Source organism: Lygodium microphyllum, chromosome 17, assembly GCF_053477565.2.
Source record: "Lygodium microphyllum isolate KBCC chromosome 17, Lygodium_microphyllum_v1.1.10, whole genome shotgun sequence".
Taxonomy (NCBI): Eukaryota; Viridiplantae; Streptophyta; class Polypodiopsida; order Schizaeales; family Lygodiaceae; genus Lygodium; species Lygodium microphyllum.
Window position 1 is genome coordinate 568,665 of NC_141151.1, and position 13,184 is coordinate 581,848.

The 13,184-nt window shown below is 37.6% G+C and overlaps 1 protein-coding gene across 10 annotated transcripts; it reads right to left on the reverse strand.

Annotated features, from left to right (window-relative positions):
- Nucleotides 1-6,843: 6,843 nt before the first annotated feature.
- On the reverse strand, nucleotides 6,844-10,188 carry LOC148021488 (uncharacterized). Of its 10 annotated transcripts, none has more exons than XM_087696891.1 (6): nucleotides 10,071-10,138; nucleotides 9,798-9,858; nucleotides 9,322-9,519; nucleotides 8,149-9,063; nucleotides 7,758-7,829; nucleotides 6,844-7,627 (listed from the first exon to the last, which is right to left on the reverse strand). In XM_087696891.1, the coding sequence occupies exons 3-6, from the start codon at nucleotides 9,499-9,501 to the stop codon at nucleotides 6,959-6,961; spliced, it is 1,836 nt and encodes a 611-aa protein (XP_087553017.1). In that variant the 5' UTR covers nucleotides 9,502-9,519; nucleotides 9,798-9,858; nucleotides 10,071-10,138; the 3' UTR covers nucleotides 6,844-6,958. The 10 variants fall into 10 exon arrangements, with proteins under 10 accessions (XP_087553017.1, XP_087553015.1, XP_087553018.1 ...); XM_087696889.1 differs by having other exon boundaries at nucleotides 9,322-9,527; nucleotides 10,071-10,135; XM_087696892.1 differs by lacking the exon at nucleotides 9,798-9,858 and having other exon boundaries at nucleotides 8,149-9,052; nucleotides 10,071-10,188.
- Between the last annotated feature and the right edge of the window lie 2,996 nt (nucleotides 10,189-13,184).

Genomic DNA, 13,184 nt, shown 5'->3' on the forward strand with positions numbered 1-13,184 from the left:
TGATTTGTTCTTCCAAGTGTCCAATGTGTCAAAAGCTACGAAAGGATATTCTTTCATTTGACTGTTTACCTATTAAGAATCAACTACAACTTTTAGTAAAAAGTCAAAGCTTTTGCCATGGATTTTTACAAATGTGGCGCCACAAGGAGAGATGGCTTGGACAAGTTGTTTCTATGCATCCAAACTCATCCTTTGAATTTTGGGATGGATCAAAATGTCGTGAGGTCCAAGATTTTTGGAATCCAAATGCTGAGTATGAGCTACCTATCATCTACCAAAACTCAAGGTGTAATACTATGTTTTCCACCTTTCCAAGAAAATCAGAAAGACTTCAGCATGGATGGAGCGAATCTACCAAGGAGTATATATTTATATGCAATAAGTGTCGTACTTTGAATAAACACCATCAACAATTATGCAAGGTACATATTTCACTAGTTATCTTTTCAAAATATGTATACCAAATCTAGTTGTGAACACATAGAATCATACTAGTTATTGCTCTATGTGTATTTGTACTAAATTAATTTTTTATGTAGGGAGAGCCTCGAAACTTTGCTCTACTTCTACATTGGGATGGATTCCAAGCTTCTCGAACAACTCAAAAGGATTGTGGAGCAGTAGAAATTATGATTTTAAACGGTGGCAAACAGTCTAGGGTTGGGATTCTTCCTGTATTATTTTTGCCACTAAGTAGCAAAAAGTTGATTCGCAATTCAAGCTTTGCATTCGGGATCCTTTTGAGACCATTAATAAAAGAGCTTGAGGAGTTATTCATTGAGGGAGTAAACGCGTTTTATAATTATCCAATTGAACGCATCTTTGATAATTCCGCTCAACAAACACAATTTTGCAAGATACGTGCAATGTTAATGATGGTCACAGGTGATCATCCAGCTCAATGCAAACTTGGAATGTTTAAAGATGGAGGACAATCCTTTTGTCGAAGGGATAAAGCTCAGGCTACCTTGGATAGTAATAACTCATCATTTCAAGGTCGCTATATTTATGATGGAAATAGATATCAAGCTCGGTATCCTCCAGAAAAACGTACCATAGAAGGAATGAAAGAAGCACTTTTACAATACAAAAAAGCATTCACGCAGATTGAACGAGAATGTACACTCAAGGAAGCAGGATTATCTGGAGAGTCTATAATGTGGAGATTGCATGATCTATATGGTTTCAATTTATCATTGGATTTAGTCTATGATTCAATGCATATTTTTGCATTGAATGTATTCAAAAAATATATAAGTGCTCTTATGCAAGCTGCATCCAATGAGACAAAGAGAGAAATAGATGCTTGTGTTGAAAAAGTATTTTCCCTCGCTCCACAATCCATTCGAAATGGTCGTTGGCCATCCACTCCAAGCAAATACCATGATATTTTTAAGGCAGAGGAGAATCAAAAGTTCATCTAGTGGTGTTTATCGTATATTTTACTAAGAATTTTTGAATTACATAGAGAAATCTATGACTTGGGGATTCTTCGAATAGATATATCCCATGGGTTTTATAATTACAGTCGCGACAAAGGCTGGTCAAAGGAAAGCCTAGAAATGATGTGTTCCCTGCTTCTTTCATGGAGAGTAAGAAAGGAAGAGTCTATGGGGGCAAATTGTTCTCCTCTTGAGCATGTTGCAGGTATGAACCTTTATTAATTCAATATATCAATTTCTCATAGCCTCTAATAATGTAAACTAACTTATTTTATTTACACGGTTTGGAGAAATACTTGATGATGTTTACAGGCATGGAATGCATGATATCTATTGGTGTTATGAATTTGAACGTAAGGTACTAACATATGTTGGTATCAAGACCAATAAAAAAGACATGGAGATGTCGTACATTCATTATTATAGAAGAATACTATTTACAGAGGTTTTCTTAATATTACAGCAAGACAAGGATAGCCTTTTGCCACATGAGAGGACATTAAAAAGTGTGAATATGTGTTTATTAGTTCCTTCTTTTTTTGAGATAAGAAGTTGTGACAGCACGTCATGCCACACAACACATGAATAAGGAATCTTGGAGGTTTCGCCAGTCAAGAGGGCAAAGGAGCTGTGGAGGGAGCTTGAAATAATAAATCAAGATATTGCGTGTTGGAGAATGATAAAACAAAAAGGTATAGCAATATGACAAAAGAGAGGAATAATTAGACCACTTATTCAGGAGGAACAAAAGTATGTAGAGCACTATTGGTCTCTTGAAGAGAATTCTCTACAATCCCAACATGTGACAATGTATAAAAAGTTATTGTTCAATGGGGATGTTTATAAGCTTGGGGATGATGTAGTAGTTAAAGTTGATGAGCCTAACACTACTATTGAAAGCATGGGTCATTAGAAGGCTCGTATTACATCATTTTTTTTAGTTCAATGGAATAGAGAGATCATGCTTTTCTTTGGGGCAGAGTATTATAAACAATGTATCACAGTAAAAGATAATAAAGAGTGCTTACTTATCGAACCAACTACATGAATGAGTGTGTTACAGAGAGAACGTCTTCCATTTGACTGGGATTGTGTAAGGCCTGTAAGCTCATTATTGCACAAGTGTATGCTTCTCCCTTTCACTAATAAGGTTATTGCTTATGAAATAAAAGATCTCTCACCCAGGACAAGACTGTTTCAAGTAGGTGAAGTTGGATGTATTCCTCCTTGGCTAGAGAAGAATGATATTGTGTTGGCATATATGGATATGAATAAGAATTTAACCAAACATGCAGTGGTACGTGAAGTGGATAGAGAAAAAAAAGAATGCAAATTAGCATGGTTGGAGAAAGATCACAATCAAAATAACTTATGGAAAGTTTCTATGGAGGATAACTGCACGAGGGACTGGAATTGTTGTATCACAATAATAAATGGATGGTTGATAAGGAAAAGGAGGAGAGCAATATTACCCTCTAGAGAATTATGTGATTTTCCAGTGTCATGGATATCCTAAATTTATGCAAAAAAGACATGTCTATATAGACTATATACATGCTTATAAATGTAAGTATTTTTTATAACATTTATTTTATTAGATCAATCCAAGTTTCATATATCTCTAAAACTAATATTTACCATTTTGTGAATGATTACTATCTTAAATATTATGTTTATTTGACTTGTATGTTTTTTTTTCAGGTTATATTTTATGATGGCGTCTAATGAAGTCATGGCTGTAGATACACCAACATATGAGCAGATATTTTTGCCTCCACCATCAAACAATCGCAATCTTAATAAGAAATATGGAAGAAAATATCTCATAGCATATTGTCGTAGTACACAAAACCAAATTTATTATGCAAATCAAGCTACTGTAAGACATTGGGTGAAATATGTGGAAGAAAAGCATAAAGATCTGCGGCATAAGCTTGACTTGCAACAAGAGATAAAAGATTACATTAAGTCTAAACATCATGAGATTAAGCCACTTGAGTTTCCAGGGACAACTTATATTTGGAGAAAAGAAGACATCTACCTATATTTCCTTCGAAATATGCAAACAAATAGAAAATTCAAGAAACAAAAGATGAGACACTTATCAGAGAGCTCCTCTATGGTACACTCTTTTACATGTATTAGAACTTACTTTACTTTTTATGCTCCTTACAATTCATGTCTTTTACAGAAATCAACTACTTCTATAGTTGGAGAGGATGCTAAAGATAATCAAGAAGTTCAACAGGTTTATTTCAAAAAAATTATTTTTATTTTAGAGTGATGTTTTTTTAAATTATGATTTGGTTTACATAAATGTACTGATATAAATTGCACTTTTTGTTATATAAAAAAAAAACATTGCAGCAATCCCAAGCTTTTAACAATGAAGAAAATGAGGGTTTGGATCATAATGTATGTGGCACAATAGAGGTTTGTCAATAAAACTATGATATGCACCTCATTGATCATTACTTTTTGGAATATTTATGTTTTTTATTTGAATACCGAGTTTTCTTTCAAACAAGATGGAGATAGAGGATGTTTATCGTCCAGAACTACCTTCACATACACAAGATGATTCAAATCACACAAAAAATGACGAGAATTTTGATACGGTGAGCATGATATTTATAATTATTTTTAATAAAAACTTTGGATAATTTTACTAACATGTTTCATTTTCTTTTAAGGATGACTAACATGTTTCATTTTCTTTTAAGGATGACATGCTCAAGAATTATAAATCATTTACCGACCTTCTTATACATGCTATACATGTTAGTTATTTTCAATGCTTTGTAAAAATTAAATATTAATATATATCATATTATAATTTAATAATATTATTTTTAAAAAACTATAGATTGAGAAGAACACTATGTTGGCAAATAATGTTATAGTTTTAAATCGAAAAAGCAAGCGAATCCCAAAGGTACTAAGATATTTCTCTTTCTTTTTATCTCTATAGTTTGTATTAAAAATTATCTTTATTTAATCAATTTATTTTTATCTTATAGTGGAGTGAAAAGATGAAAGATAACATGAAGGAGATGAAGAAAAAAGCTTCAAGGGATATAGAGAATCATAATAAATCCAAGGTATTTTGAGTGTATCTTAAGATAAATATGGATGTCTTTATTTTGGTAATTTAACCCTTTTATGAGGCTTAATAGGGGATTGAAAACTCCAATGTGCGGCTAGCTAGGAGCCATGCTAAGACACTTGATAAATCCCAATCCTCTCAGGTTATATGTGTTGTGTTTATTTAGTATATGTGTGTATTGCTAAATATGTAAATATAAATTGTTTTTACTAAAATCATTTTTTTGGAATTGCAGAGTATGTTGAGTGAGGTGGATGAAGAAACGATCTTGTTAAAATACTTGGATATTGCTACGGTGGATGAGCTATATACATCATTAAAATCCACTTTTAACATCATTAAGAGAGATCCCACTTTCACTACAAATCGTACAGAGCATAATGTGGATGCCATGAGAAAGGCTATAGTATAGTGGTTGGTGGTTCAAAAACGAGTTATAATCAAAGATACAGTCATTGGAAGTTTAAGCCTAGATGATGTTAATGTAGTAGAATAGGGACAATTTGGATTTCACATTATAGTATGCCACTTTTGTATTGTGGACATTGGCAAAAAATCTATTATTCACTTTTACTTTATTAAAATCACTTTTTAAATAAAGTATTCTTCTATTATTATTTATATCAAACATATAAAAATGTCATTCTATGAGATTTTGTTATATCATTATATGCCTCCTATATGCTAAGTTGTATGATAAAGTTACTACATAGATGTTATATGTTATAATTTCTTATATGGTAACTTTTTCGATGAAGTTACTTTATATAGATTATTTCTATTTATGAAGTTACTATATAGTAACTTTTTTAGAAAGTTACTATATAGATAGTTATGATAATCAACTTCATATATAGTAAGCTAACCAAAAAAAGCTTTCTATATAGTAAATTAACTAGAAAAATCTTTCTATATTGGAAACTATCTTTCTAGATTGGCAATCTAGTAAAGTTTGATTTTTCCTATATTAGACTCTTTCTAGTTCTGTGGAAATCTAACTAGCGAATTCTCTTTTTTTTCCTATATAGTAAGTGGTTTAGAGTCTCTTGTGCCAGTGGGGTTTTCTTAATTATGAGTGCCTGATAAATATCGATTAGTCTTGCTGGTATTAACGAGATTGAAGGCATGGGATTAACATCACCAGACCCTAGTTATTATGTCGTTGACTCGATAGATAGAATGGATATGGTGAATCCTATTTAAAGTCTATTCTAAGGGTGTACATGCTTTGCTAGTCCACATTTGACGGGTCGTACCAATGAAATAGAAATGATTAAACTATTGCAGTTGGGCATGCCTCCTTCCAGCTGCAAGAGCATTGTGGGATCTGAGTAGGCTAGCATTTACAGTGACTATGAGGTTGACCCATTTAGCATGGATGTGATCGTTTGAATTAAAGACAACCAATTTTCAATATGCTCTGAAGGTATCAGCACCACGATATAATATCAATTGTCTGTCTATTGATATGAAAATTTGATGAAAAGTAATTATGCCGATATGAAATTTGAAACCCAAATAATCAGGCCAATAATCCCTTCTCTACTAAAAGCAAGGACTGCTCTTCGTATATTAAGATGTGGACACCTTTGATACCTTCTTTTCCAAAAACAAGCTCCGACGCAATCTTGGAGAATGACAATAAAACTTACTTTAAAGTAAGCTTCTCAACCCAACTACAAGCGAAAAAGTCAAGCCCAACTTTTTAACTGAGGTTAGGTTAACTAGGAGTAACTCAATATGCCACCATACCATTGTAATAGCATATGATATGTGCCCTGAAGGGCAATGCCTACAAAGACAACATGAAAAAATGGACTTACCAGTAGCAGTACTACAATTTACGACAACTCTTATAGATAGATTTGTGCCAACTTATACAAGGTAAAGATATAGAATTAGATAATGAGAGGAGCAACAAATAGAGGGGCTACCTTACAGCTTTCCATTTTGGTGGGGGGGGGGGGTGGTGTGTGCATGTATGCGTGCATGCACGTGTGTTAATACCTGAAGATACCGTCCTTATACAAGGTAAAGATAAAGAAGTAGATAATCAGAGAGGAGCACCAAATGGAGGGGTTACCTTAGTACAGCTTTCCATTTTGGGGGGGGCGGGGTGTGCATGTATGCGTGCATGCACGTGTGTTAATACCTAAAGATACCATCAAACAGACACATGCCTCTTTGTGCACAGAGTTAAACAAATGTATCATATAGAGACATGCACTTTCTTGTAGAGTAACACGGATGTATCATATAGAGAGACATGCACTTTCTCGTAACTATTCGAGGGTACTGAAACAAGAAAAGCTTTCAATGAATAGAATTCCAGGTAACTACATTTGTATCTCTGATTCATGAAAAGACGTGGTTTCAATGGGTGGTAAAAACAGTGAGGGGAGGAGAAAGGTCACACTGTTACATAGTGTTGCACAGGGAGAGGAGTTCGAGGCTTGCCTGGCAAGGGGTGAGCTTGTTGGTGCTCGACCAATCTTGCACAAGCAAGTTGATGGCGAGTGCGGAGACAATCGATCTGACGACGAAGTGATTCAGCATGCTGTGCCGCAACACAGTCGCGTCCATGCCACACTTGGAAGTCGCGAACATGGGGTGCAGTGGGCACTGGGTTAATGCGAATACTGCAATGACCATCGGATGAAGGCGTGAGCCGTACAACCGCACGCTTCGTCGAGGGGGGCTGAGGAGATGGGGTGGCGTTAGTAGCTGGTGGGATGCTGGGTGAGACGATACGGACTGTGGGATTTGCCCTGCGAATTGGCGATGCAGAGAGGTCACGTGCCACACGCAGGACCAAGGGCCTAGGTGGGGGAGAGGATGGTGCTGTGGCGACGTTAACAAGATGGCGAGTGCAGCGTGGATGATGGTGGTGGGCACTCGATAGTTGTCGAGGACTAGGAGGCGGTGGGATGTAGCGATCCTGCCCATCGGGTCTGAGCCTCGCACGTGCGTGGTTGAGGAGCAGAGCAACACTGTTGCAGATTTCCCAAACATTAACCAAAGCACATTTCCAGTTGTTTCCTCCACATGACCGCCCCCTCCTCGACTGTCGGCCATCTACCTGTGCTGATTGCAACCCAATTGTATCGATAAACATCATCAATCATGATTCGAACCATCACATCCATTGATTAAACACTGATCCAAGTTACCTTAAACTTAATCTCTCACAAAATCAGCAGTTAAAGCACCTGCTTATGGAGAGCGTCCATCTCCCCACTCAATAACCTTTGAAGCTCTTCTAGTTCATGCCTCAGTGATGCCTGCCACACACAGGTTACAAACGCATTCAATAGTTATGTCTCTAAAGCATCATTATCAATGGTTGAAGAGTCTGCATGCTGTTAGTTCCGGCTCACTTACAGATGCACATATACCATACATATATGGGTACACATGTCAGTTTCTGTAGAGAAACTGCCATATCTGATATATGTACAGGCATGTGTCGAGTTGACTTTGTTCACAAACAAACGTGTGATCATGATACATTGCAGTTTGAACAAGAGGAGCTCACTGCTTTTGGCATCAGCTCTTCCATTAGTTCAGTAAGACAAATGTAGTGTGCCGAAACAGGAATACCTGGAGGGCATGGAGAGCTTTGCTTGTACAATTTGAATCCCTGCTCCCAACCTGTTGTATGGAGCTTGGAGCTCCTAACACTAATGGACCAGACCTCTGCTTACATTGAATCCGTTTCTTACTATCAGCTACAGGGCTTCCTCTTCTCGAGGAATTCTGTTGCTGCTTTTTCTTTGATAACGGAGCCTCCTTTTCACTTCTGGGTGGTTTTTTAGCATCACGGCTCTTTGGCTGTCTAGTTAATTCAAAGCTTCTAATACCCCTCTTTTCACACTTTTGAGGAAGACCCCTTGTTGTAGACTGCTCAGGCTTCAGATCTGCTTGTGATTGAGATGAAAGGTTCCTCCATTCAGAAAAGCACTTGTCAAGAAGCTTCTTGTTACCAGCCCTCTCTACCAAATAGAGCAAGGTGGGTACCATCTTGCTGAAGCAATTGCTCATCTGGGACATTTGTTTCTCCAAGTCCTCAACTCTGGCTAGAAATCCACTTGTATTGTCCACAGCAGACGTTACGCTTCGATTGACATATTTATCTTTCTCTTGGGCAAGATCAGACCCACCAGATTCGGTATCCTGATCCTTTCCTACCAGGTTCACCTTATTTATACCTCTAGTTCTGTTCTGAGCAGTGACACTTTCCTTGCTTACATCCTTCGCCAATCTGCTATTCTCAAGGTCCTTTAATCTCTGAGACAACACTTTGGCTTTCCATGCAGCAGCTGCCCACCTCCACTTCCAAGCTACCTTTTCCTGCAGATCTGAATTTGGCTTGGTGCCAGGTGACTGATCCTGATCAATGTCATCCACACCACCAAGTACATCTGCAAGAGTTGTTTGTTGAACACTACCGCTAGTACTAGGAGTATCTGCCTGTTCGCTGTCTCCTCGTACGTGCCTTTTCATGCTGGAAGGGACCTGATCATTAATACACATCACATTGACTGCAAGCTCACGACTCAGGTTAAAATACATCCAAAATTGCCATATAAGTTACATACACATGTATGTGTATGTATGCAGGCATGTGCAGAAGATCTCTGAAAATTACGTCACATTGATGTGTAAACTTATAAATTAGGTTAAAACCAACCTAAATTTACAATACTAGTCCGCATACACTCTACATTGTAATAGCCAGAGCATCTCCAAGAATTATATTGCTGGAAATACAACCTTAATATGTTTGCCTGATTTGCCCAGTGCAGCAGCATCCTTGCAAAGCTTCTGCATAAGGAAGTCCAAGTACTCAGTTTGTGCAGCTTGCTGCTCTGCTATGAAATCCACCTTGGACCGCAGCCTCTCGAGCTCGTCATGTGGCTGCAGGTCTGGGTTCTGGCTTCTGGTGATAGGCATGGAATGCAGCAGCTCCCCCTATACATCTTGCGATAGAGAGAGCAATCAATTTACTAGATATGCAACTGACAATGATGAAATACTATGATGCCTCAACCATCATAAACAATTGAATCCATGGAGTGGCAATTGACAATCTCATTCAAAAACTCTGTTAAAACGGATAAACTGTCCAAAAACAACAATTAAAGAAACTTGACACAGATTTAGAGGCAAGGAAACAAAGGATACACTGTCAAGAAAACAATATCTAAACAGAACTAGAGGCTATGGCAGACACAAAAACAAGGGCTAACCTGTCAAAATAAAACAACAATGGAATGATTCGAGAACCGCAGAAACAGGAAAAAGATTGAACTGTCAACAAAACAGTAGTTAAACAATCAGACAATAGCAGACACAGAACAAAGTAATAACCTGTCAAAAAACAGCAAATAAACAAGTGAACAATAGCAGACACTGGAAAAAGGATTGAACTGTCAAAAAGACATCACACTAGCAGACACTGGACAAATGACTGAACTGTTAAAAGAACACAAAAACGACAGGCGAGGAAGAGAAGGTGCTACCTGCTTGCGCGTCATCCCCTCTTTCACTGTCATGGAAAGCGCCCCTCGCGAGACCCCCAACCACCATCACCACCCGCCAAAGCTCACGTGAATTCGACCCTTGTTTTAAGTCCCTTAACATTGGTTAAAGTTTTATTACACCTTACATTTCGAAGATGATCATAGATACAAATTGGATAGATGGAGATATAGATATATATGTATATATGTATATGTATGTACACCAATCACTAAAAAAATTAACTTAATGTAGTGTTATCTACTTAGACAAGAGTAGCTATTCTCTAATTATCCGCTATGGTGAAGTGTTTTTGGGTTTAAGGTAGAAGTATGGTTCTTTGGCATGTAAATCTAGCATCCTAGCTTGATCTTGTGTTAGTAGGGACTTGGGCTCACCCATAATACTATTGTTATCTAGTTTTTTTGTTTTTACCTAATTTTTCTAAAGAATGGTTTTGATGGAACATAGTGGAGAGAAGCTAAGGGATATGTTGAACAAATGTGTGAATGAGAAATTTGAATTGAGTGTTGTGCATTGAGTTTTCCCGTTTGTGCATGCAAGGGAGAGGGCAACTCATGAGGAACCTAATGTGACATACATAGGTGAAAAGGCTTTAAGAAACATGGAAGTAGAGGAGTGGATGGATCATGAGTCCTATAATGCCATCTCATGTCAAGAGATTGATTGTAGACTCAACAATTGTGCCATAGGTGATGGTATATGAGCTTCACAAGATCAAAGATGAGATTCTACCGAAGTGAAGGATGGTGCATAGGGTTGTTTCTCTTCCTCCACTACAACAAATGAAGGTGTATACCAATGAACACTTTGACAAAAGTATATGCAAAAAAGTTTTAAAATGTCAAAGCCTGCCCATCGATATGCGTGTTGAAATTTTTGTTGAAACAAGAACGTCAGTATAGGTGTTGAAATATGCATTGTTATGTATGTTGCCCTTTAACCACATGCATGTTTCAATATGTATTCTGATATGTGTACAAAGATTTTTGACAAACATACTGACGAGTGTAATTTAAATTTTCTTTTTGCAAAGACCAAGGTCCATATCCCTATTGTCCATGTCTACTATCCTATCAAATGTGGCCTACCATTCAAACCTATATAAAACTCCAAACACTAATGAAAGCAGTTGAATTGACAAAAGTATACATGAGAACATGATTACTATTCTCTCATCAAACATGGCCTACTATTCAAGCTTGTATAAAACCCAAACACCAATGAAAGAAATTGAATTGAAACACATATGCATGAGTCAAATGCCACATAAGAACCGATCTAGGGAGCAAAAGCTATACTCACGCAAGGCGTCATCATCAAGAAAGAAGATAGAAATAATCATTTACATCCTTTCATCATTGCATGATCCAGCCATTAGGGGGACGCACACGCAGAGAGAGAGAGAGAGAGAGAGAGAGAGAGAGAGAGAGAGAGAGAGAGAGAGAGAGAGAGAGAGAGAGAGAGAGAGAGAGAGAGAGAGAGAGAGAGAGAGAGAGAGAGAGAGAGAGAGAGAGAAGCCTCCAATGTGTGTGTGGGAGTTGTGTGTTCATGATGATGGAGAGAGAGGAAGAGATGCATCCCATCCATCACATGGCACACAATCCAATGGCAATAGCTTTTTATTTCTAAGATCTAGTTTTGAAATATAACTAAGGTCAAAACCTTCAAAACTCTTGATACAACCTTGAGACTCACTCACACAATGGCTTTTTAGTCTCACATAATTACATATTTTTGCAAGTACTAAATTGAAAACAAACAAACTTAGGAGGTTTTTAGTTGATGTAGATGGGAAATTTTATGCTTTGTTTTCACCTTAGTTCTTGGTCCATCATCTTGACCACATTAAAGAGTGAAGCATCTTCTTAAACAATCATGAAGAAGAGCCACCATCAACACAATATGTCTTTGGTATTGGTAAAGGAAAAATAACTTGGTGATGAAGAAAAACTTGATGCAACCAAGTCATGACCACTCATGACTAAGCTAGGGAAGGGACCCCTGCTTCATCTCTTCAACTTTGAAAAACTTTACATTTTGAAGCATAGCTTCATACGGGTAACACCTCTCATCCATTGTGGGTGAAATGCTACCATGAAGCATCAACATGTTAATTGGGTGCTAAAGTTTATGGTTATTTAATATAGTGAGGGAGAATGGATGTACTATGGAAAAGATATTTCGAATGGGAGAAATTCATCATGAGGAGGAAGGTCTGTAATCGACAAGAAAAGGAGGCTGCCAATAAGGAACACCATGCGGACAAGAGGGAGCATGCTAAGGAGGAGACTTGGGATGTGCAAGAGTAGCCAAGGGAGACAGAGGGCAAAGAGCCATGAAGTCCTAGCCATAAGATGCATAAGGATGTTTTGACTTGTTAGAAGTATAGCGTGGGAACCCTGTGTAAGCAAGGGTGCATGCATGAGGGAAGATGAGGTGTGAATGGACTAGAGGACATGGGAAACTCTGACCCTATCTCTAGTAAGGCTATATATACATGGCCAAAGGTTACTCCCAATGTAGAAGAGAGAGTGTACTAGTTGTACTTCTTGAGGAACTGAATAAGCAAGGTCTTCTTCTTGTACTTTAAGAGCTCTTTTCTCCCTCTTGTGCACACTCCTCTATGCTAAAACATTGATATTTCAACATGGTATCAGAGCCAGCTTTGATCCACTAAACTTCCCACAATCAGATCTTGAACTAAGTGCACAAGTGACCTTCATTTCTTCATCTTATTGCTCAATCTCCATAGCTACTTGCAACCCACTAAACTTGGAGACTTGGAGTGGACAAAGGAGGGCATATTAGCTCTAGCCTTCTTTTGGAGATAACTTCCCCACCTCAAGGCACACCAGCTTGTCACTTAAATCAACCACATTGCTCATTCTCTGGCCTGGGATTGTAGAAATATCCAAATCGATGTAGTCTTAGACAATAACATGTTATGCTAGCTAGCATGGCTTGTAAAAGGTGCAATGTTGGCAACTTCCATGGGTCTTTGGTAGTCCCCCCAAGTGGGCCTTCTAACCCTAAAAGGGTTTGGCAAAACTCTCTCTTAGGTGCTCACACTGAGCTAAACCCTAATTGTGGGT